This window comes from Sinohyriopsis cumingii, chromosome 4, assembly GCF_028554795.1.
Source record: "Sinohyriopsis cumingii isolate HCF-2022 chromosome 4, ASM2855479v2, whole genome shotgun sequence".
Taxonomy (NCBI): domain Eukaryota; kingdom Metazoa; phylum Mollusca; class Bivalvia; order Unionida; family Unionidae; genus Sinohyriopsis; species Sinohyriopsis cumingii.
The window spans coordinates 101,294,353-101,321,430 of NC_142964.1; the positions used below are offsets into that span (position 1 = coordinate 101,294,353).

Sequence of the window (27,078 nt, forward strand, 5' to 3'; positions counted from 1 at the left end):
AAAAACCTGACAATAGCCAGGAAAAAATGTTTTAAAAAATGGCACAAAAGTTAATCAAGCATCTTTATGTACACACAGACATGCACACTGAACTCCTAGTACATGCAGTTTTTAAGCAATGCTGCTAGTACCCCTCCCCCAATTTTAAGTGAATAAGTAAATTTTTTTAAAAAAAAGAAATAATTTAAAAAGAGTGAAAATCTAATTTGATAATCTGCATGTGGAAAGAATGCGCCTTTTAAATATCATATACATTGACAATGCGATTTTTGGAAACAAGTTTTCCTTTCATGAAAACGTTAGTCTCAAAAGCATCCCGCCTTAAAACTCCAGATTTAAAAGTCTCACCTCCAAATGATACGACGATCTCTTTTTTGAAGCAAGATTTTGTGCTCCATTTAACAATTTTAGGTCTATCTGCATGCGCGACTTGTGTAATTTAATAGTAGACTTGGCGACAATCTTATCAAAACCATAACATGAATGGTTTGTCACAGACTCACAGCATTGGGTTCCGATGATTAGTTGCTTGAATTCCAAGTGAATTCTGCGTATATGTTTGTTTCTTTTTTGTTGTTATTTTTTGCTTTATGGAACACACCAAGAAAGTAAATAGTCTTTTAACATTTGCGGTTTGGCTGGAGTCAAACACGACCGTCTCCCAGAATCAGGTCACATTTACTACTTCCAGTTCAGTACCCAATGTAGTTCTCGTCTATTTTTAGAGCATTTTGTTGGTGATCTTACGGTGTGGTTGTCTGCGTGTATTTCGGTGACAGTGCACATTGGTTAATAAGGCCCTGGTGATGATCCGGAAGTGAAATATGTGTTCCATTGCATGTTGCTTTGTTAACAGTCCAGCCTCTCAAAGAAATGCCGGTGAACCTATGACAAGAACTTCACCGTGAAGTCATCTTTGAAGGTATTTTAGATTAACATATAATTTGTATTGGTTGTCACACAGTGGAAAATTCAGTACTGATAAACAAATGTAGAGACTATCTAGGAAAATTACTTGTAGGATTCGTTTGACATATCTCTATAAAGAAGTCGAAGGGTAAGTGCCGGCTCTCTCACCAAATATATGTTTAAAACCATTAAGACAAAAATGCCAGATGAAAGCAAGATCTTTTCCAGATTTTTGAAAGTATAAGCATTGTAGAAAAACTAGTATCAAATGATAGTAGGTATTTTGAGTTGAGCAATGTAGAGCAGAACTATTTAGAAATTCTTTCTTTGTAAAAACAATTTTGGACTTGAGTCATTTGAGTGAGTGTTGTGTGCGCGAAATCAATGGAGAGCTTCAAGACAGCTCTTGAACAATACCACTAACTTTCTAGTTGGCTGTCTCGTCCGGTGCAAATTTATGCCGTAAATGGCCCTGCATACATTCAGGTTCAGATTGTGTTCTGGGTCCTCCCTTCGGTTTTCCAAACTGAGTTGTTTCCCTTGTTAAATTGAGCTCTCTTAAGTGAAGAAATATTTTCGGACAAAGCATGGTGGAAAGACACTACGTAAAGATTTGATCAGTATAGAACACATTATCGGTATTAGTATTTTAGTAGAAGATTTTGTGTGTGTGGGTGTGTGATTGGGATTTTTAACGTAGCTTTAAATTTTTTTTAGTCATATGGTTACGATGTCTGCAATGTGTCAGTTTACTGAGTATAGCGGTGTCTAGGACGGGGGCATCATGATCATGATGTCCCACCAAATCACATGATCCTGACACCAGGCCGACCAGTCCTAACACTAACCTCTTAATGCTGAGCGCAAGCGAGGCAGCTGTTTGTACCATTTTTATAAGTCTTTGGTATGACTCGGCCAGGGATCGAACCCACGACCTCCCGCATTCGAGGCAGACGCTCTAATCACTAGGCCAATGGAGCGGTCTGTAGTGTAGAAGATTTTACATACTCAGTAGCTTTCATCTGTTTTAAAAATAAAAAAACACAACTTGAATTATGTGTAGAAGATTTTACATATAACACTAGTTGTGTTGTTTAAAAATAAAAACACGAAAGCTATTGAGTACAGACCGATTTCCTTCTCGTATTCTTATAGCTACGATGTCGTAGCCTCAACTTGATTTGTTGTGGTTGAAGCTACGAACTGATCCCATATCATGTAATGGAGCAAAAAAAATTCGTCAATAAGGTCAGAAAAACAAACAGTGTAGAAATCAAATACATAAGTATAATCATATTGTGAAAGAAATTTGGCTTATTTTGAATTTATTAAGCCCTTACGCGATACAACAGATTGGCATGGTTACTCTAACCTTATCATGTCCGCCATGACAGATAACGCGAGACTCTCGCCGTGACCCCTTTTCTACGTAAGTCTTGCCAGACCATATTTTGGATTTTCTACACTATATAATTATCAATTAAGTGCGAATAATCGCTTCTTGGTAGAATTTCAAAGTTGCCGATAAACCGTATTTACTTTTAATGCGCAGAATTTCTGACCCAAACGACGCCAAAATTTTACTACGATTTGTTTACATTTCCAAAAAAGGCGCCAATGTCCTTATATGGCACACAAACAAACGAGGCTGAGAACGGAAGTAATCATTATTTGAAATAATATGGTGGACAATCTAAACAAAAATATCGGCTAAAAAAGGTAAACGAGATTTTACAACTATTTCTACAATGATTTTCGATACTTCCGGTATTAAATAAGAGGACTACTCAATTTATTGGATTACATGCAAGGAATATGTTTAAAGTTTTATTATTAGGCTAAAGGAGTGCCGGGTGTGAATCACACCCGGCTTGCTCCATTAACACGTATATGCTCATGTTAGTACCCTGTCCACGAGGTACGAGTAAGGGTACTAATATTAGTACTAGTATTCTTATACGCAAGATCGCGACTGATTTTCTTTAAATTTTCTTCCAAATTTCTTTAATGGCAATGTTTTCATTTTTACCCATTATTTGCCAATGTTTAATATGAAAATTTAAATATTAATATCACTTCTCTTTAATTAGTTGCAATTTAATTAATTTTGTACTGAATTGCTTCAGTTTTAGATATCCTTCTTTCAGAGGGCTAGGGCCATCTGTAGTCCTACAGATTAGAGCACAAGAGTTTGACTAGTCAGAGTTGCCACCCCATTTTGATATTTGGACATTGATGTTGGGGTGTAGGGTCCGAGTCCACTCCCTATCGAAAAGTTGGAATTTGCCGTGGCATAAGGTAGTTGTTTAGTAGCCAACCTAGCTAATTTGAACAACCTTTCATCGAGATATACCTGCATGAAATCGATAGGAATATGACTTATTTTCTTAGAAATTACAAGCATAGCATTTGTTAGATCATTTAATCTGCTGACAGACATCACTTAAGTCCATTTGCTAGGCTGTCTAGTAAGTGGCTACCTTATGCCGACACTTTTCAATATGGAGTGGACTCAGACCCTACACCCCAACATAAATGTCCGAATATCAAAAATGGGGTGGCAAGGGTCAGCGGAAACTCTGACTAGAGTCTGATGTTTTACCAACAAAGTAGGACAAGGTCTCTGACAACATCAAATCACCTTATCGGTACTATATATTAACACAAGGAGTGCAAGCATGCCCCCAAACCTCTGCTCGATTCGACTATACTCGTGAATATTTTATTGCTTCATATTAGCAAGAAGACTGAAAAAACTACACATATCCATTCAAAACACAGTAACGTACCAATGCATAACTCTCAGACAACCGTCGCATGAATTCAATCTGGCGAATTAACCTTTATTTTCACCATTACTGTCACAAACCCTTTCTACAGGACTCCATTCACGGGCTGAAGAACATCATGAAAGTAATTTCACAAGATAAAATGTTTAACTTGCTCCTTATTTCGGATTGTATCATATCATAATTTTATATAAATTTCAAAAACAGAAATATGTAATTAAAGTTAGGATAGTAGAAATAACATTGATGATGTCATCACACTTGAAATATTAAAGCCTAGATGGATGCTGGACCCAGTAGATTTTAAAATGTGTTTGATCGATTTTCTAGAAGTTGCCACCTGGTAATATCATGTGTTAGTTGTACTGATGTTTTTTTCATAATAGAAAATATAATACTTGTATGAGAGATGCAGACCTGCCAACTCTTACAATTTTGCCATAAGTCTTATGAAAATTACCCTTAAAATGCAGACAGACGGCATACAAGCAAAAACTATGGAAAAATGATAGCTGCCAACAAATCCAGATAATCGGTTCATCTGTGTTTGATATGGATCTGGGTTTCATACTAGGATTAGTGAAATAAGTCAGGGAACCAGACTAACTTTACAGCGGTACTCCAGACACTTTAAACTGCACCTATTAAAATGTTGATTATAGAATTTTTCTTAAATGGCATCCAGAAAGCCATGCATGCTTAAGACGAAAGGGAAAATAAGCTTCTAAAAAAGTGTTAATGATCAACACAGACAAATAAAAAGGAGTATTCAGATTCTTGTAAATAAAAACTAAAAATTTCGTTTATTGGACATCATGTGCCTGGAAAAAGAATTTCCAAGAATTATATCAATTTGAGAGATGGCAACAAGCCATTAAGTTGCATAGAGTTTGGAACTAAAATTTGTGCAACTGTACTAGTGGTAAATAAAGTCTATGCATACTTTACAAACATTTCACTTAAAGATGTTTATCGTCGTTGTGTCAAACTTTTAAGTACGTTTCCAGCTTTACAATACAGTAGCAGTTATTGATATTTTGTTACACCTTACTGAAAACCGGACAATCTTACTGAAAAAATCAACTGCCTTACTGAGACAGACTCGTCAGGGTTAGCAGGTCTGGAGATGTACTATTTATTATGATGATGATAGGGAGAGAGAAAAAAATCAGTAGGAAAGGAGAAAAGCTGATACTTTATACCACTGATTAACTATTGATGATGATGGTGATCGTGTGTGTTTGTGAGAGAGAGGGAGAAAGACAGATGAGGCAAGCAACACAAAATACTAAAATTAACATGTATATAATACGAGGACAGTGAACGCTATCAGCAACTGTATGTATGTATGTGTCTGCAGAGCGAGAATTTTTTTTTACAACTTCTGAAAATAGTAGTCATATAATACTATAAATAACATTTTCATGAAGCATTCATTATTCGGAGCAAATTCAACTAATCAGTTAATTCCACATTATTTAAATTTCCCTAGTATTACAAGATAACACAGATTCTGCACCATGTTTGGTAAAATTATTACACCCTAACGCATATTTACTGCAGAGTAGAAACTGGTAGAATGGGCTACATCAGCCTGATGGAGTCCTGTAGAAAGGGTTTGTGACCGTAATAGTGAAAATAAAGGTTAATTTGCCTAATTGGATTCATGCGATGGTTGTCCGAGAATTATGCGTTGGTATGTTACTGTCTTTTGAATGGATATATGTAGTTTTTCGGTCTTCTTGCGATTCTGAAGCGATAAAAGACATGTAAGAAAAGTTGAATCAAGTGGAGGGTTGGGAGCACGCTTGCACTCCTTGTGTTAATATATAGTACTGATTAGGTGATTTCATGTTGTCAGAGATTTTATTGTACTTTATTGATAAAATGTCAGACTCCTGTGGTAAGACGTATCACATGTTATTTATGTTTTAGTGCTACGTCTTACTACCCAAATAACGGTCTTGTATAGCGAGTAATATACTTCTGTGTTGTTTTTAATCTGGTGGAATCAAAATCTGACACTAGCAAATGGGTGCATTTTCATGTTCCTTTGACATACATTTGAATTTGATAAACTGCGATAGTAGTCGAGATATGCCAAAATATGTTCATGTGAGGGATATGTTTCTTGTGGACACGAATTTTATAAATGCAGAGGCGTTATGTACCGATTTCTTAATAGAACAGAGACTGCCCCCTAGCGGTAGAAGACTACATTGGTCATTTGTTCAAACAGATGTTTTCTGATTCCAAAATTGCAGAAAATATGCATGTACAAGAACAAAATCATCTCATATTGTTAGGCATTTAGCAGAAGATACTTCACTTAAAATTGCAGAAGCCATGAAAATTGGGCCATTTAGTATTGCAACAGGCAGGAGTAGTGATTATGATGACAAAAAGTTGTACCCAGTCTGTGTAAGAGACTTTGAGAACGAAAAGGGCAAAGTCAGAGTGCTCTTCTTTCATTACCAGAATTAACAGTAGATTCCACTGGAGAAAACATTTTTTTATTTGCTTGATAGTACTTTCAATAAATGTAAGTTGGCAGAACTGTATGGGGTTTCCAGCCGATACTGCATCAGTGATGGCTGGCATTCATAAAGGAGTTGCATTCTCTATTTTGAAAAATGTCCCCATCATTGTTCATATCAGGTTGTCTGTCACATGATGCACCTTGCTGCAGGAAAGGCTGCTGATAAATTAGAAGGATGACTCCTGAAGTATCAAGTTGGCACTCAACCTCACAATGTACTTAATGCGGACAGATTTAAATTTTTTCATCTTATTACCCAGTTAAAAGACCCAGTAACTGAAAGATATAAATTTCCTTTTCTTTGTTAGGTTATGAAAGGAATATTTTTTCTTTACCATTTTAATGCTGACTGTGAGAGATTGTTCAGTATTGTTAACAAAAATAAAACTGAATTCAGACCCAGGCTCAGTAACCCAGCACTTAGTGCTTTACTGGTGTGCAAAACATTCATAATCTCAGCTGGTACAAAGTGTTTTGAAATGTAATATGGGAATCAGTTGCTTTTTAAAGCTCAAAGTGTTATATATGAAAACTTGAAGCAGTAATTGATGTTAAAATTCCAGAGGGATAAATAAATCATTTTGTACATATGCTTATTGAATTTTATAATGTTATATGTGGATTACTCTTTTTCTGCTTGGATTACTCTTTTTGTCCACTTGGATTACACTTTTTCCTTGCCAGGGGTTGGCATGTATGTAGTTCTTGTTTTCTCTGATCCTCCCCATCCCAGTTTAGATATTTTGGCATTTACTTTTGCTTGTTTGTGGTGGTGGCAAAGGGTAGCTATGTACTACCTGTCCTATCAAACTTAAAAGACCTTACATTGATCCATCCTTGCATGAAATTCATAGAAAGGTGATTTATCTTCTGATAGATTGAGAGTGTAAATTTCCTTTTGTCTTTAATGCCTTGACAGATGAGAGAAAACTATAGCGTTGACAAAAATTTACCTTCTACTCACCATTTGCAGTGCTAGTCACGATTACCCTAATCTTGCATGTCATTGACTTAAGTGTTCCAGTAGACTTGTGATGCCAACAAAGACACTTTTTCAGTGTTGTACAAAAGTTGAAGAATGTTAAAAATGAAAGGACATAATTCTCAATATATTTATTTCGAGAGAAGCTACTTGAATCCTGTCAATGTTGAAGCAACCTGGAGAAAGCCAGATTCATCAGTCAGTGTGGTTTTTGTTGCAATTACATGACTACCATGTTGACATGCTCTCTATATTATGACTCAGAGTTCTCACTAGCATTTTAAAACTAGGAGTCCAGGACTCCTAACTTGGTAAAAATTGGAGTCCTGTCAGCAAAAGTTGCAGTCCCCTTCCAGAAATATGTTGAAGTGGCTAAATGTGCATAAAAATGCCAGGAATAAACAAACATAAAACTTTGTCAGTTTTATTTATTTGTAATCATTTATTATTATTATTATTATATATATATATATATATATATATATATATATATATATATATATATATATATATATATATATATATATATATAAACTATGTATTAAAATTGATATAGTGTACAAATATCATTCTTTAACTACAGTATTGTTCACTTTTGTCTATGTTGCATTTCAGAATGCTTGGCTTTGGATCGTATTCCTCCACACTAGGTCCCTCTCCTCTCACTTATATTTTTTGTGCTAAAATCTCATGTTTTATTCTTGACCTTCCCTTAGTCTTGATTTTGTTCTGCACCCTGAAGCCTCTCTTGCATGCCATGGATGTTATTGGTGACACCAAACACAATCACAGCTAGGACTGCAAAGTCTGCAAATCTCTGTACTCTTGAAGTAGAGTTGTACAGGCTTCTGCCAGTGTGCAGGTAAATGATTTTATGACTGCCTAGCAAGTAGGTGGTCTCAAGATGTCTTGTGCCTAGAAAATGTGGAACTTTGCAGATTAGAAGAACCAGTAGTTGCCATTGAGTTTGATTTTCCACATTTGTAAATCCAAGTAAAGTTTTTATTCCAAACACTAAGCCAGACATCACACACTTTCTTACATTTGGCTACTGTTCCATCCGAACTACCAGTTCTAGCAACTTTACTAGAGTTCTGAATCTCATTAAAATCTTCATCAGTTTTCCGTTAAACCCCCAAATACTTATCCAAATTTGCACTCAAGTTTAGACGTACCTTGATTTTGAGGTCACATGCAATATTTATATGGCTACAATCAGAAACAAACACAATAACAGGGATCATGCTGAGCTTCACCAATGTCGCAAATTGAGGTGGGTTTTTTTACCCTAATTAGTGACAAAATATACCATCTGGAGATATTTTTGGTGGCAGCATTTTTGGCTGATAAAAACTATATATACAATCTTGACTTTGAAGTGAAGAAATTCAAAGGCACTGTGACAGGTCCCAGCAAACTTGGGTATAAAAATCAGTGCTGGATTAAACCCTGTGGAGTCCCTTAGGCAGTCAAAATCTTGGGTCCCCCCATGCAAATTATCTCCTAATATCTTTTTTTCAATAATATTTTGATCCATTCTCATGGGGCCCCTAGGCCGGTGCCTACTATGCCTATTTGGTAATCTGGCGCTGATAAAAATGCACTGGAATCTATTGTTACATAAAGCAATCCTTGTTTCATATTGACAGACCACCTCAACAGTGCATTGTTATATCATAACCTGCTTACGCTGGTGTCTGGCCTTGGTACTTTATATTGTAAAAATAACCATGCAGCTGACTAGCTACAATCAACCACCCCTGAATGTGAAAATGGGAAATGACTACAGTTGACCAGAGGACAGCAGTTTTTTTAAAAAATGTAACAAAAAAAAAATAGTTTTCATGCAACTTCAAAGAAAACTTATTATCTTTGAAGCACTGATATATAACAGGCAAAATAAAAAAAAATCTTTTTCAGTGTTCTACAATTATTTCTTCAAAGAGAGCCTTTAGCGGTGCCTTCAGTAACACATGCACCTTCATCAAAGCTAGCCAATGACCTTTGATCAAAGGAAGTCAGCAACAAACTTAAAATTATTCTTTCATTTTTCATAGTGATTAGAACGTATTTATTGTGCCACGAAACTTTCCTGTTTGCAACAAAAAAGTGCATATGGGGGGCTCCTGCATGAGTGATTTTCAGTGTCCCAGATCAAAAATTTTTGTCCAGATACACGTAATTAAGTGATTCCAAGATCTTTTATGACTGGTTGTTCTCCATGTTGCTGTTATGATAGGTTTCTGGTCATTGTTCTCAGAATAAATATGTTGAGAAGTTTGTGCCCTTTTGCTTTTGAATGAATTAAAGACATAAATATGGGAAGATAAATAATAGTCATATCTATTTCATGCAGGTAGGGCTTGATGTAAAGTTGTTTAAGTTTGTCACAACTGATAGTAAGAATAGATGTCAGAATTTTGGGATATTTCTACAGGGTACCCATCAGAAATAAAGAGGGGGCCCTGAGTGGTCTAATGTGCTCACCATTCTGAATCACTGCCATCTCACCTCTGTCAGTGTGGGCTCTAGTCTCATGCTTGGCTAACATGTTTTTGTGAGAAAGCTTGCCAGTAGCTTCTCATGGGTTGGTGGTTTTTCCTGTGGTTTTCCAGGGTTCTTCCTCCACCAGTTATACTGGCCGCCATGTATAGCCTTTCTTGTGCTGAAAAATGGTGTTAAATCCTACAACAACAACAACAACAACAACTGTCAATCCTAACAATCTATTACCTATGTACCAAATGAAAGAGAAATTGTATTAAATGTGAACCTGAACTTCTTTGTTGTAGGTTCACACATACCAACCCCAAGAGAGGTATAAGCATAATTATTACTAATATAAGTGGCAAAAAAACATAATCTGAGCATAAAAAGATATATATATATGCCATAATTACAGAAAACTGTATGAAAAATGTATATTTAACTTTGCCACTTACCTGGATCTGCAGGTAAAATTTGTCACAAATCAGTTAAATCCATATAGATTAGTAGTTAGTACAAGATTATAGACACAAAAGAAATTGATACATTATTTATTCATGCCAATCACTTTAACTAGTCTACATGTCTACAGTAACTTGCGTGATGGGTCATGAAATCTACAAATGATGACTGTTGTATTACATCACTGTAGAATTCTTATTTCAGAATTTTTAAGTGCTATTGATTTGTCCTTTTCTGGATGCAACATATTTTTAAGTTTAACAAAATCCCTCTCCTGTAACATTTTTTCAGTCATATAATATCCATCAGGCATCATTTATTTTCAGATTAGATGGTCCGCTATGTATGTTCTATCAAACTAGAATGAATCATAGTAAGCCAAACTTTGGACAGGTGTACAAAGTCAAATGCCTGAGCTAAGCATCAGTACCAAATGTATTACGCTAAGCACAATCTAGTTTGAAATATCAGCGTTGAATCTTAAATAGGTCCCAGGTGAAAGGAGAGAAGGATCCTCCCTTGTATTATTATTATATAGTACATGTATGACAGGTAAATTGTAAGCAATGATACAAGCCCTCTGATTACCTTATGAATAAATGCGAACACGAGACAAACATCAAATTGTAGTCATTAACAAAATTGAATCTAAATCATCCAGACACTTTAAAACACCAAAAATGGATCTGAATTGCCAATATGGACTATGAAATAATGTTGCATAGCTTCAAATGAGATTAGCTGTGAAAATACAATTGTTATTACTAGGAGATGCAAAATTTGAATAACCACAAGTTGCAACTACTTAAATACCTTACGCTACATTAGTTATCCGTAGTGAGTATAGTGATACAAACTCAGGGACACGAGACACAAACTTTTCAGTATACATTGTGGGACATTTACACACAAAAGACTTCATGACCTCTGCATAAATATGTGTGGAAATCAGATTATGGGCAGATTAAGGTAGCTTAAGATTTTTGTTAAGCAGGTTAGGGTTGTTTTAGAATAAATTTATCATCAAACATGTTTCAAAAACAGTACACGCATATTTTCTTAAAGTCATTTCATATAGGTTGTCTAGTAAATGCCAATTAGGTATTCTAATGAAGGCTCCTCTTTTAGCAAATTGCAATCTGTGTGGGACATTTATTTGATGTATGTTACCTAAATATATAAATGTATTTTCTTTTATTTGACAAGGAATTCAAGAGGACAAAATGGCAACTGGTGTCCGAAGCCTTGATATTGCACAGGAAGCAACCATAGGTGCTGTTGCTCTCAACAATAAGGTACTGATATAACTTGGTCATTTGTCTATGTCTCAGAGTTTAATCCTTTATGCAGTGACAGTATCAGATTAGACAGGGCCTGAATTTCATGAACAGAACTTGAATTTGGACTTTAGACTAGCACTGGCACATATGATCAAATGTCCTGATATGTAAGACTGGGACCCCTATGTTATCCCCCAAAGTCTTTCCCTACCCCTCAGACTCTTAATGTGCAACAGATCTGCAGAAATTCAATTATTGTTATGAAACTAAATACCCTCCACCCAAAGATTGTATTTTTGTATGGATAGATCCTGATTCTACAAAACATAGTAAGCTTTAACTTAGCCTGTGTTTTCACAATCTATTATATATACTGTATATACTCACGTATAAGCTGAATAATTTAGGAAAAAAATAAAGGCCTAGAAGAGGGGGGGCAGCTTATCCATGGGCCAATGTGTAAAATTGACAGTTTTTAGGTCCTTGTTGACTACTGTAATTGCTGTAAATCTTTGGACATGAAACAATAATTTTTTCTGTGTCCTAAGACATAGGCATGTCAAAAAAAGTAACTTTCAGTGACCCGACAGTTATTAAACTGTTATAAAGTACTATGATTGATTTTGTTATTATTTTGCATGTGCATATTTTCTGATTTCTCCAACACGAAGTTAAATAAAAGTAAATACAGACTTCATAATTCGCTGGCCAGTTGAGTTTACCAGGGAGACCATGCTGATCTATAATGTACATACACCATGCAAAGTGTGCATAACATCACTTAAATCCTTACTTATTCCCAAACATAGATGCAGATTTTGCTTTATTCATTGTTTTAACCAAATTGCTTTCTTCCAGATAACATTTCAGCTTGTCCTTAATAGCTGTTTCGTTTACTTTGAATCACGCGCTCCTGAGTGACTCATTTTCAATGATACAAGTGATCCTACATATTGAGGTAATATTTTTAAAAAGGTACGCACGTTTATTTGTACAAGGCACATAACCATGATAATGTACATGTTCACGAAGAGTGGTAATAATAAAGGCTAAAATTCTCATAGAAATCAGTTAAGATCAACATCATCCAATTTTAGTTTTGTATTTTAGCTGAACAAACATAACTTTCCACACAGTGGAAAGCTTGATATTTTGGTGTCTCCTATGTTGATAGTCAGCGCATTTGTCTTTCGTTTTGCAACAGCAATACAGGCTAGTTAATCATTAAAACCCTGAAACTGGCTTGTGATAAGAGGGAATTTTGACTGGTAACTATACCAGTTTAACATTGGTATATATGGTATAAAAATGACAGGTGTTCATTTGTGTAAATTTCTTTCGTGGGAATGGAGCTTCAGCATTTGTAGTGATCATTCTTGGGATTGAATTTAATTGTAGACAATTTAATTGTTCTGGTTTATTTTTTTATTTTTTTATTATTGTAGAGGTAAAAAAAATCATTAATTGACGTGAATAATGTTTAAGCTTAACATTCTATTTAGTGAAGAAGCGAATTCTTTATACTAAAATATTTATTTAAAATAATTATTTCATCACAAAAATAATTCACAGGTGATACAACAGAACATGTAGGACTTTTCTTGTTTAGAAGAATTGAAAATCGAAGACATAATGTAATGATCAGGAGTTCTCTGCAATAATTGGAAGATATTATGAAATTGGGAGGTAGGTTTAGAGCAACCCCATAAATCCGGAGTTTTTTTCCCTCCAGGCGTGAAAGTTGACAGGTATGGTGTAAGGTCACTGACATCAAAGCAAACTGCAACTCAGCTTTTACAGTATTAGCATAATTTTCGAAGCATTATTTCCGAAACTTTATTATTGTATTTTGGAGATATCATAAAAGTTTAGCACAATGGTACCCATGATTCGACTCCAAGGGATGTACTTAATTCAACGTGTAATCAAACCTACAATGTACATGCGGTGGCATCATTATGTAAATACGTTCAGTAGCCTAATTGCGAGTATTGAATTGAACTGTATTGTTTGTTTGTTGTGTTGTCATACTGGTATTAAATTTTTAAAGCAAAGTAAAAACTTAATTACCGGTGCACTGATATAAAATGTCCAATGGAATAGTGTATAAACAAAAAATAATCTAGTCAGAAGGAAGAGGTAGTGTTACAGGAACTCGCAATTACTAAATTCTTGTCATCGTTCAATCAAATTATACACAAATCTAAATTAGGTAGAAACAATAAGAAAACAGAAAATTAAATACATTTCTTTTTAATAATCATGCTCGCCAACCTCGAGATAAGTATACATGTAATTTTTTTAAATACAAGTTTGCCTAACTGAATGCCTAAATAAATGCATTTAGAACCTCGTGCATCTTGAGATGCCTCAGAGTTATAAGTCGGCTTATACCTGTTCAGTTTGGGGGTCAGCTTATACATGAATGGGCTTATATGCCAGTATATATGGTAATCACAGTAAAGCAATCTTGATTACTAGATATCAGCATCAGAAAATCAGGATCATTATGAGATGCAGATTGTTGAGCTATGAGCTGGAGTTTCTGATGCTGACAGCAAGACCTGATCTATCTGACTGAATTACTCTGATAAAGATATTTTTGTTTTTAGATACAGCAGTAAAATCCAGAAGTGTAACTCATAGCTACCAACCCTCGTGACTTTTTCAGCAAATCACGCTGCATGCAAAAAAATCATAAATTCCCCAATTCTCAATTATTTTAAATCTTTAATAAAAAAAAAGCCGATTTCCCATTAAATTAAGCGCTAGTCGTGATATCAGTAGTTGCCAAAACAGTCTGGTACTGCTGGTTGCGATATTAGTAGAACTATAGCTGATTGGTACAGTTGGCCCGGTAGCAGGCATTTTAGCATATTTTAATCTACATGTATAAGAGTAGTTTTACAACTGCTTTTGAGCGAAACTGGGGCCTAACCGGAAGTTTGCTCCACGCATGCACTGCCAACACTGATTTGATTTACCATTTGGCATCGCATCTTGAAAATGTCTTCACCACCAATGAAAAAGAAATGTATTGCACAAAAAGTGAAGTTTAGTTTGGAATATTCCAAAAATAGGCTTTGCATTCAGCCATCAAACACCGATATACATCATGCTTTTTGCACACAGTGTGCCACAAATTTTAGCATTGGGCATGGTGGCAGAGATGATGTGAGGAAGCACTTTGATAGCAAAAAGCACATAGAGGTTGGGAAAATTAAGAATAGCAGCAGATTTCAGCTCTGGACTATTTTAAGCCATCGACAGAAGACCTGAAAGCTACCAATGCTGAAGCATTGTTTGTGAGTTTTCTTGTTGAACACAATCTACCTTTATCAGCTGGAGACCATGCTAAACATTTGTTCAGACAGATATTCCTGGACTTGAAGTTCGCTTCATGAATACATGTCAAAATTCACTAATTTGTATCCCTGTTTTCACTAATATCTAGCCCGGTGGTTTGGCAGCTATGGTAACTGAAAGAAAGAATAAACTGCTTAAGATTTGAACCTTTTGATACAAACTTCATCTTATCCCGTAAACCAAATTTATATTTCTTAAAAAGCTGATATGTGTTGTGCAGTTGTCAAATTTTGCATCACAGCTGAATTAGTTGGAAAGTTTTTTTCCAAGGCCCTGATGATATTGTGTGTACTGTTTTCTGGCAGGGCATTGTGAGGGGTTTTGATATTGGTAAATTTCAAGTAACTCCCAAGTTTTTTGTGTGAAATGCTTGAGAACTCGCATGTCTGATCAATGATCCAAGTGTTCGCATGCCAGCATGGTACTCCTTTGTCATGCCTCAGTTTCTTTCCTTAACCCACTCTTACCTTCTGTGTTATAACATAAGAACTATTATATATATATATATGTAAACACGCAAGTGCACAGTTACTGGGCATGAATAAAAATACAAATATGTAGATTAAGTTGGCATTGATCCAATGATCCATCTGTACTCATGGTACACATATATGTACGTGCTGTATTATCTGGATGGCTGTTACATCATATGTACATGCTGTATTATGTGGATGGCTGTTACATCATATGTACATGCTGTATTATCTGTGGATGGCTGTTACATCATTTGAGGTTGGGGGCCTTGAGTGGCCAAGTGGTCTAAAGCACTCTCTGTTATGGATCACTGCCATCTCACCTCTGTCTGTGTGGGTTCGAGTCTTGGATTCGGCCAATGTGGGTATGTGAGAAAGCTTGCCAGTAGCTTCTTGTGGGTCGGTGGTTCTTTCCGGGGTTTTCCTGGGTTCTTCCTCCACCATTAATACCGGCCGCCATGTATAACCTATCATGTGCTGAAAAATGGCGTTAAACCCTACAACAACAACATCATTTGAGGTTGACAGATGAAAAATGAGACTTTGGTCTGTGATAGTCCTGTGGGTGTAGATTTTGCTAACTTTTAGAACTGTGATGTCACATCATGTGGTGGGGATGAGGGTGATTTGCCTTGTTTATTTAAACCAGCTTCTATAACATGTATGAGGACTGACATTTGATTATGGTCCAAGTGTCCATGCATGTGAGACTGGCACCCTTTTGCCCCAGGGTCATAAAAAATAAAAATTTAGATTCCATCCTATAAAAATATTTTCTTACTTGGAATGAAAAAAACAAATGTATACATTCAGCTGACCCATAGATTGATCCCTACCTCCAGGGACATAGTTCTTAATTATTACTTGGAAATTGCCAAGTTTCACCTGCTAAATATATAGACACTTAATGGTCATGAAAAGACAGATTTATTTTACATGCCACTAAGAGCTCATGGTCCATTCTATTTCCCCGCCCCTTCATGTAACTTAGCCCCAGGGTCATAATTTGTAAACTCATTAGATTCTCAACCATAATATCATTTTTCCCCAGTAAAATGAAACCCTCAACTCCAAATATTGAAACAAATTTTAATCCTGTATTTCAAGTTTACACTTTTAAAAATCCCCAATAAACTGAAACTCATTTCAAAGTTGGAAATGTAATTTAGCTGCTAAGTTCCTGACACATGCTGAAACTTATTAATTATAGTTAGCAAGTACTGTAGTAGGCTTATCTATGAGACCCAGGGCACATGAGGTTAAAACAATACCTGACAATTGCCAACACAGATCAGGGCAGACAGCAGGGTAATCTGAATTCTTTGCATGATAAGAAAGAGCCAGCTTTTAAGGCACATTAAATTGTTACTAAATGCTTTCAGGTAAGTCATTTAAAAACATGACGGTTATCTGCTTTGTATCTAAATATGATGGATGCTTTTCGTTTGTATCATGATCAAGAGAACATTGTTTCAATTAATTGTCAGAGCTTTATTAAATGGGCGTGTGGCCTTACATTTGCTAACAGACAGACAAAGTAGTATGATAAAGGTCAGATTCACTCAGTTGACATGGAGTATTTAAACATTATGGAGTACAGCTCCTTCTCGTTATAATGTGGTAATCAGGGTCCATAACTGTTGAGTGCATTATGTGCCGAACAGTGTTATATTTAAAACCTTGATATGCAAAGAACCCTAAACCCGATATATTGAGAATACTGCAATATATCAAATCGTGCTACGGTAGGCATTACCAACATTTGCTCAATATTGGTGTTATGAAAAGGAAATTAAGATATAAGTTTCACTTTTTTTTTCTTTCTTCAACCCATATTGTTATACATTGGTATAATTTTGGTCATTGGTACACATGAGTACCGTATTATAACCGTAATCATGTAAAATTAGGTACATTATAACAGGGGTGACCTTTATTGTTCATAAGTCAAATTTATTTATTATATAGTTACAAAAGTATATAATTTCTCTATTGTTTCTTATGAGGATTGTATTTCCATGTGGAAAAACTATTTGTTTATGTGATATAATGTCATTTTTGGAAGGAACATACCTTGTTCACCTATCTAAATGTATTTTTTTTTCAAAATACAGCTTTCTCAATTGTATGCACTCTTACACACAGACACTGATGTTCTTTCATAATTATTTTCTCTCTCACACTCTCTGTGATATAAACACTTAGAATTTTTTAAAAATCAATATGTGAAGACTTCATTAAACCAAAACTATATAGCCACAGAAAGTTAGTCACAGTGGTTGGCAAGCAAGCCAAGGAAGCCTCAGATTGGATCTGGCAGAAGAGAGAGGAATGATGGAAATGCTAATCAGTTCTGGGATTAGTCTGATCAGCTCATTTGGTGCACCCCTGGAGAGTGCTGTAGGTCAGCCCTTTATTGTGTGTGTGTGATTTGGATCTTTAACGTAGCTTAAACAATTTTTCAGTCATATCGCTACGATGTCTGCAGTGTGACAGTTTATAGTGATGTCTAGCACTGGGGCATCATGCCACAGATATGTAGCAACGATTTCCCACCCAGTCACATTATCCTGACACCAGGCCAACCAGTCCTAACACTAACCTGTTAATGCTGAGCGCCAAGCAAGGCAGCTGTTAGTATCATGTTTGTAAGTCTTTGGTATGACTCAATCGGGGATCGAACCCATGACCTGTCGCATCCAAGGTGGACACTCTAACCACTAGGCCACCGGAGTGGTCAGCCCTTTACTGGGCAGGAAAAAAGAAACTTTTGCATTCACACTGACATTGGTCTTAAGGCCAATCATTGTCCTCAGGGGAGTTTACCCATTGGACAGAGCTCAGATATAACCAGACTCCCACTCTTGTCTATTTATATACATTGTGCTGATGAAAAGGAATGTTTATTACTCAGCTAATTTTTACTGTTTGGGGAGTCCTTACCCTTAGGGATTGATCCAACAAGGCACTCAGAAATTAGGGGAATTTTTTGTTGTACAAATACAGAAATGCAGGGGATACATGTTACACAGAATTGTAGCGAATACATGTTATGCAAACACAGAATTGTAGCGAATACATGTTATGCAAACACAGAATTGTAGCGAATACATGTTATGCAAACACAGAATTGTAGCGAATACCAGCATTTGTGGAGTCGTTTTAATTTTGTTGTTTGTGGCAACTGCTTCATTCCCAAAAATTGATAATTCACAGGTATTCACTGTAAGATGGTTTTTGGAATCTGCTGCAGAATACAGATGTTTGTGGGAGGGGTGTCAGGCTTAAGGACATATTTCCAAGAAAACATGTTACATATTAGTATCTTTGTCAATATGATATTACCAGAAGTATTATTTTGTCACAAGTGTGCACTGACAGTTAAAGTTGATCACATCTAGACCTTGGCTTCTTTTACCTGTCATGTTCCATAAGCAGCCAGTGTCTTATTTACTGCTTATATTTTCCCTTCATTCAACAACCATAATGGTTCCTTAATTTGACAGATGGTAAAAAGAAATAATGTACTGCATATACTTGCTTATAAGATGAGTCTAACTTCAGATTTCACAAACCCAGAGCTGTTGTCACATAATGCACCAGAAGATCTGAGTCTGCCATTTCTTAGGGGTAATCAATAGAACAATCAACATAGACCCTGATCTGCTTGCACATTGTGATATGGCTGATCAGTTATTTTGTTTTTTTGCAGTTTGACTTGACTTATATATGGCATTAATAATTTATTGTTTTCCAATAATGTTGACAGGTTGTTTCCATGAGGCCAGTGGTAAGAAGAGCCAAGCTTTTTGTCACCCGAAGGATCATCCGCCACATAAAGAAACTGGAAAACAAAAAGTAATTCTTTTGTTTGCTTACCACTGGAATGTGCTTTACAGATGGGCACTGTTAACAAGAATGTTTCTTCATACCATAACTTGAATATTTGTGATTCATTGACTTTTTAAAATTTTCATTGTTTTCAAGGAAAGCAAAATTTGGGTGGGGGAATACTTTAAATTCATGATTTTGCCTTGACAGAAATGACTCTTACATCAGATACATTTTATATTGGGTAGTTGGTAGAAACCATAAAATTGAGAAACTTGGTGCCCCATCAATACAGGAAATTAGGATTTATCACTTTATTTGGTAGTTGGAATAATCCACAAAATCCAGAAAATCGTGTGACCCATCATTAATTTGAATCATTAAAGTGAATTTAGGATATTACTAAATGTTTATGTAGCCTATGGTCAAACAATTCAAAATCACAAAATATGTATAGGCTTGTGTGGAATTTATTGCATTTCTCATAGTTGAAGATCTGTCCTCAAATAAGAGTCAATAGTTGTAAAATATTATCCTATCACTGATTACTCATAAAATATAAACTCAGTGAGTATTTAAAAATTGATTTCACCTTCAGTTCATAAAATTTGTACAGGTTGAAAATTGTAGACTCTTGTCAGATTCACAGAATGGTATGTTGGTGTGTGAATTTTTTCAGTGTGTCACATTTATTGAGATCACTTCACAATATGGAGCCTACACAGCTGATTATTGCAGGATGTAAATTGCTAAAGAACCCGAGCACAAAACAACTGTGGACTTACTTGCAAAGAAGCTTTTAAATTGTACATTTCTTTTGTTTGCTTGAATCTCTCAATTTATCCTTTTTTTCCCCGAACACTTTCATGAAAGATATATTAAGAGTAGTCATCTAGAGCCATATATGATTAGCAACACATAGTCCAAACTAAAGTTATGTAAGAAATTATGTCCTTTTTAACTTGAAGAAAGTAGGTTGCCTCTTACAACTACCATATATATTCACTTTAAGTCGGGACAAACTGCAAACTACATGTAACCAAATCTGCCATAACATAATGTGGTGGCAAATCTGGATCTATGCAGTTTGTTAGGAATAATCAGTGGAAAAAGCATAAAAACTCTGATCTACTAGTGCATTGTGTGACAGCAGATCAGGGCCTGTGTTGTTTGCAATTGATCTCAGTTAAAATGTGAATATAAAAGACAAATTAGGAACATGTGTGATATACCCATAAAACAGTTTTATTTTCCAATAAAATGTTAAGAAAACTGTATAGTAATTGATTGTTATTAAATGTATATTGTTTGACACCAAAATTTTCACTGCAATGTTTATAACATTTCATGTTTCGTTAACCATTATTTTCTTTTTGTAGAGGTACACCAGAGCAATTGGAAAAGAATGCAAGGAAAGCAGAGAGACTCCTTGAGGAAGTTAAAGTAATAAGGGTAATGAAATTGGAGATGTTGTCATGTCTACTTAATTTTGGTTTCACCTTCAATAAATAATAAAAAGACTTGACACTCTAGTCAAAAAGTATCCATCTTAATATAATTCAGCTGATTACAACTGGATTTTGGACATATAATTGTGTTCCTTCAGCTGTTTGGATGCCATAGATATTGCCACATTAGTGAAGATTGCAATACAACTTCATGTTCTGAATGCTGCTAATAGTACATTGTCATAAGTCACATGACTTAAGTGGCATAACACTAAGCAACATTATGAAGTCATGAAAAGTTCTTGATTTTATGTAATAAATAGATTCTTAAATTCATGTTTATTTAATATTTGTAAAGCTTGTGCAATCAGGCTAGATATGGTACAATACAGCATTATTATCTGATACTTTTTGGGGGAACAAGGTGGGGATTAAGTGATGTTACCAATTCATGTGGACATGAATGCCTTCATCAGAATTAGAAGCAGACCTAAAAAAAACTAAAATTATATTTTACCTTAGAAACCTTATAAAAAGCCTTAAAATAATAGAAGGAAAGTTAAATCATAAAATATTTGAAGAAATGATGAAAGTTCTTCCCTGATCCCACAAGAAAATGTTTGTGCATGTGGATTTTCGTTAGGCAAGCCTAGAGGTCAAGAAAGCTTGTGAATTTCTTGGCACATGCAGGTATTTGTTTTTTAATTGTTTATTAATGTTCACATTATCTTTTTTTTCATTTATTTAGAAACAAACTTGAAGCATACTTTATCAGAGTTTTAATAAATGTTATGTTCACCATGGAAATAATCTTGTAACTGCTTTTATCTTGAACCGCCCAAAAAAAATTAAAACTTTAAAGAATTTTTGAAAAGAACGCCTTAAAATTTTAAAATTTAATTTCACTTCTAACCCAGTCTCATGCCTGTCTGTTTTTTATGTCACACAACTTCAGTGCAGTTCGTGATAGAAACTTCAGAACATTGGGACATGATTGGTCTTTAAATATCCACCATAGTTTTAGAGGTGGGACTGGAGTATAGGGGTGATTTCTCATAAATCTACATTAAATTTTAAATTGTTATGACATGTATGATTGCTGATATGAATGTCAACATGTTTCGGATACTGGTTTTTAATGAGACCCATGGTTTATGTTTGCATGGCTTAGTTGTGGTACATGAGTTGTAACTTAGACATTTTTTTAGGTTTCCACTGTTTAACTAGATATAGATTTGCAGGGCATGAATAGGCAAATTCAAAGGTACAACTAATATTGACCCTTGATCTATTCCTATCCTCATGGACTTGACCTGGTGGAGCATATTTTATGTGATTGGTGAGACAGAATAGAGGGAGGACAGGGATATGTGCTTATTCAACTTATTTCATAAATTTCATATCAAATGAACTCTGCAGTAGATCAGCATTGAACAGTATAGATTGCTAATACTTGTTTAGATACAACTGCAGCTACTGTATATTCCATTGAAACAAAGCCTCTTGAGCAACGATGTTTTCATCCAGGCCTAGTGCAACAAAAATTATTTTGGAGTTCTTTTTTAAGAATGAAGTACTTAATTCTGAAATCTTGTGAACTCTGCATGCCATAATCAATATTCTTTTAAAGTTTATAGACAGTTAATCATAGTGCATAAAAAATAAAAATAAAATTTGTTTTTGAAATGTCTATAAAAAGTATTTGAATTTCCTGATTAAATATTTGTTTGAACCATGTGCACCACTCCCTCGATAACTGGTGCACATCGGGGTCCAGAAACATCGACCACACTATAAGTGAGGCGCGAGTTATCAAGTGACCTATAAAATAAGCCCAAAACCAATAAAGTGATCGACGACATAAAGGAAAAATGGGGGGGGGGTAGGCAGATTATAGTGTTGAATTCTCACTTTATAATCGTGCTGCGATTAACTGTGAATAAATATCTCTTCATAACGGTGTACTTTATTTATTATTTCCTCATAGATCAACATTAATTTCAGGATAAATTACAGTATATTGAGGCGATCATCGAAAACATTATTCTACGTGGTTTCCGTTTGCTTAACATGTGTACCACTTCACACATTGTGTACTATGTCACTAATTTTTATGTTGAATTGGATACATTCTGGTTTTATTGTTTGATCCAAATTAGACGTTTTTTTAATATACAAAAGATCGACTCTTTTCGAGAAACAGTATCGATCGAACAATAGATAGATAGATAGATAGATAGATTTGATTGCGATAGAAGTAAAATGGAAAACAAAAAGCAAGGGTTAATCAGTACTAACATATTTAATGGGTCTACAAATTTAAAACAACGTAAATTAGAACAAGTTAATACTTGCCGTTTGTGCCATGCTTGACAAATATCAATTCACTTTTTGAAAAAATCAGTTCATTTTTTGTGTGTTACTCCTTGGTTTCTCTGCTGCCGAGCAAAATCCCTCAGATTTCTCAACTGCATGAGCTTTACGTAGTCAACATTTTGAGTCTCCAGCCACCTTATGGCAATATCAAAAGATTTGATTGCTTCCTGTGCAGAAGGGGGAGGTGGTGCAACATGTGTCTGCATCACTTTCAACACTTGTTGTACTCCAGTTAGAATTGTCTTCTGCTGCAAATTTGTTTGTTATAGAATTAATTATTGTTTCATCTGACATGTATTCCGCTGTGGGGCAATCATTGTCAGCACAAATCCACTCCTCCATATCATCAAGAGAAACGCCCATCTCAGGACGAGTCTGTACGAATTTCTCCCAATCAGCCGCGGCATTAATGACATCAGTTTCACTGAAACCTTCAAAGTCACTATCATCGTTGCTGTCTCAGTTACTGTTTTGCTTTACGTCAAAGGCACCTCCAAGACCCTTAATCCAGCACCCCAGGCCTCTTGTAATCAATTTTTTAATGCAACAAACACTTCCCCAAGTTGTTGATCAAAACAAAGCCGGCATGTAATTAGGTTCTCACAGAAGTACTCGCGGGTTTCGATGTGACGGTCGATTGACTCTTTTCATGTTTTCAATGAACAGAATATGTTGCGATTATAATGTTTACACTGAAACAGAATTAAAGGATTAGAACGTGACTTTCACACAGGAAGACGTTTAATTGGTGTTTATTTCATTCTCTGTTGCCACCTGTTAGCATTCACCAGAAGTTTTCATTGATCGCTATTTCACCAGACTGTTTATTTACAGTATACTGACAAATATTTATCATAAAAACTTACATAATATATGATATCTTTAAACAGAGGTCTCGCAAGGATTTTAAAACTGGGTCTTTCTGCCTCTGAATTCAATCATTAAATATCAGTACATTTTCTCACCCGGCCGCCAGTCAAAGCCTTTGAACTAGCCACCTAGTTATTGCATCATGTTCTTTTTTATGTACTCTTATAAAATGGCAACATGTATGTACATCAAGGAGTCTTTCAGTCACTGAATTATTCATTGTAAATATCAGCAAGCTAACTGATCAACACATTTTCCCCACAAAGCAGGTGGCTGAAACAGGACTGGCAAATCTTTGAATTTTCCCGCACACCTATTATATGCCTACGGAGGACTCCCGCCTCATTGATTTTCTGCGTCCCAGATCAAAACTTGGCATCCAAATATGTGTAATTAAGCGTTTTCGAGATCTCTGAAATTAATTCTTATTTAGAACTTGCAAATTTCAAACTATGCATTCTATTTTTACAGGCATTAATCACCATTTTCGATGATAAAATGAGCAATGTATCAAGGTTTAATTTACCGATTCTTATTGTAATTTTTTCACGCTCAGCATATTTTAAAGATATTTTAAATACATTTTCTCTGGGAAAAATCGGGAGCCAAGACGGACACCGTGTTATAAGCGGGATTGCGAGTTATCAAGGGAGCGGTGTATATGTAATGGATGGACAGACAGACAGACCCCTCTAGGTTTGGGAGCATAGAATAGGCCTGATGCACTCACTTGTAAGTTTATTAGGTATCTAATGAAATAAGGAGATTAATGGAGGCAGGAGCCTTTGTGGCATAAGGTTTAGATTGTTGGACCTATGACTGAAAGGGTACGGGTTCAAATCCTACCATTGGATCAGCCTGGGTTGGTTACTATTGTGTTGCCTTGTACAAGGCATTCTACTTCATTGGCCTTGGCACTAAATAATCTACTTGTTTTGCTGTGCTGTAAAACACTAACTCAGACTGTCTTAAGATTAATGTATGTCAGTAATAACATCCAAAAATATTGCTTCCACAATGTTTTCTTTAGCAGGTATGATTGCTCAAACTACCCCGCTCCCAGTTTAATGACTTGCATAAAAATGGGGCATTGGATGCCCGGTGGTCAAAGATTCTTGCCCTTACAGATCACTAACTTATCACTTCAGCTTGCATGTGTTAGTGTCTTGGCTCTGCCATTGTATGTATGTTATAAAGCTTGCTTTCTGGGGTCTTCATCGACCAAATATACTTGTTGCTATGTATAGCCTATTGTGCTGAAAAGTGACATTAAACCCACAAAGCCAAGCCAGTCCTTTAAAAATGAGCAGGCATACAAAACCTTCGTACATTTCTTAATATTATCAGGTAAGTGTTTGACTTCTAGATTAACTACCATAATCAAGCACTTATTGAGAGACCTTTTGCAGCTGAGCAGTGAGACACTTTCGTTGATCACCGAGTAATTCAGTGCATTGTCCTAACTGCACTTGGCAATGTTGTACAATGGTGGATATGCAGTTTTCTGTTTTTGGTGGTAATGTCGTCTGTTTCATGATGCTTGTGATAAGTGCTTTTGTCATAATATTCAGAACTTGCCCGATAATAAAAATAAAAAGCTCTTTACTCATTAAAAGTTATTTATGTACACACTTATTTTGTTGAAATATACTATAAGGGGTCTTTTCATAGACGCTGTTTTCTAATGCAAACTGCCCCCACCTTATAGATTGAAATCCTCCTACCCCCATACATAAATTCCAGATGGTGGAGGGGATAATTGGACAAGCTGATGACAAAATACCTCGCCAGTTTGTGTGTAAAGTCTTGATAGTGTCAAGTAAAATTCATTATTGTTTTAGAACAAATCACAAGTTGTAATTACCCCTTTGTAATATCCAGTCCGACGATGCCTAGACAGTATGCTTCAGTGATCAATGGCAGAGTTTCTTTCAGCAGCTGACATTAAGATTTCAGTAGTTCACATTTTAAAAGCTAGTCATTTCATTGTAAGCACCTTTACAAATCAATTAATTCTTTGTAAAGTAGTTATCTTGGCAAATAAAGCCAATTGTTGCATCAACTGTGCATGTGTCTGAAACAGGTAGTGGAGTTAGTCATGCTTCATCGCATAGTGATTTCATCCAGACTTTGATTGATCTAAGTTGGCTGAGAATAGAGCTACTTTATCTTGCCCAGGCTATAAAACGGTGAATTTTGGTGGTTCATTTGACTGAGCCTTTAACTACATCCTCTGTTTTACATCCTTGTTGGTATACAAGAAGCAACAAAACTTACTTGGAAGGTCAGTATGAATAAAAAAGTAATATATCATTGCTTAGAAATTGTTGCAAGTCCATTTAGATTAAGCCTTGATAAACTAAAACCCCAATTGTCTAAATTTTTAGCTCATTAAAACATTTTACTTTATACACACAGCCCATATTGGATGCATGTATTAGCAACAATGTTAATGTTTCTTTATTCATGTAGCCCGTGTTAGGTACTTAGAATAATGTTAATCTTACTGTATACATTAAACCCTTGTTAAGTACTTAGAACAGTGTTCAGTTTTACTCTCTACATGAAACCCTTGTTAGGTATATTAGAACGGTGTTCAATTTTACTCTATACATGATACCCTTGTTAAGTATATTAGAACAGTATTGAATCTTACTATATACATGAACCCTTGTTAAGTACTTAGAACAGTGTTCAATTTTACTCTACATGAAACCCTTGTTAAGTACTTTGAACAGTGCTCAGTTTTACTCTCTACATGAAACCCTTGTTAGGTATATTAGAACGGTGTTCAATTTTACTCTATACATGATACCCTTAAGTACTTAAAACGGTATTGAATCTTACTATATACATGAAACCCTTGTTAACAGTGTTCAGTTTTTTTACTCTCTACATGAAACCCTTGTTAGGTACTTAGAACACTTGAATTTTACTATATACATGAAGCCCTTTTTAGGAACTTGGAACAGTATTTAAATTTTACTAATACATGAAGTCATTGTTAAATACTTTGAACTGTATTAAATTCTTTGTACATGAAGCCCTTGCTAGGTACTTAGAACAATGTTCAGTTTTAATATGTACATGAAACCCTTATTTGGTGCTTAGAACAGTGTTCAGTTTTACTCTGTACATGAAACCCTTGTTAGGTATTTAGAACAGTGTTCAGTTTTACTATATACATGAAGCCCTTTTTTAGGTACTTAGAACAGTGTTAAATTTTACTATATACACGAAGCCCTTTTTAGGAACTTAGAACAGTA

At 35.3% G+C, this 27,078-nt stretch overlaps 1 protein-coding gene across 1 annotated transcript in view; it reads left to right on the forward strand.

Moving 5' to 3' along the window:
- Positions 1-1,476: 1,476 nt before the first annotated feature.
- LOC149801780 (uncharacterized) overlaps positions 1,477-27,078 on the forward strand; it is a 50,105-nt gene continuing 24,503 nt past the window's right edge. Inside the window, exons 1-4 of the mRNA XM_089956122.1 lie at positions 1,477-1,547; positions 11,375-11,463; positions 19,057-19,145; positions 20,498-20,570. Of these exons, the coding sequence (XP_089812248.1) occupies positions 11,392-11,463; positions 19,057-19,145; positions 20,498-20,570 (234 nt within the window). The 5' untranslated portion in view covers positions 1,477-1,547; positions 11,375-11,391. The remainder of the gene's footprint in view (positions 1,548-11,374; positions 11,464-19,056; positions 19,146-20,497; positions 20,571-27,078) is intronic.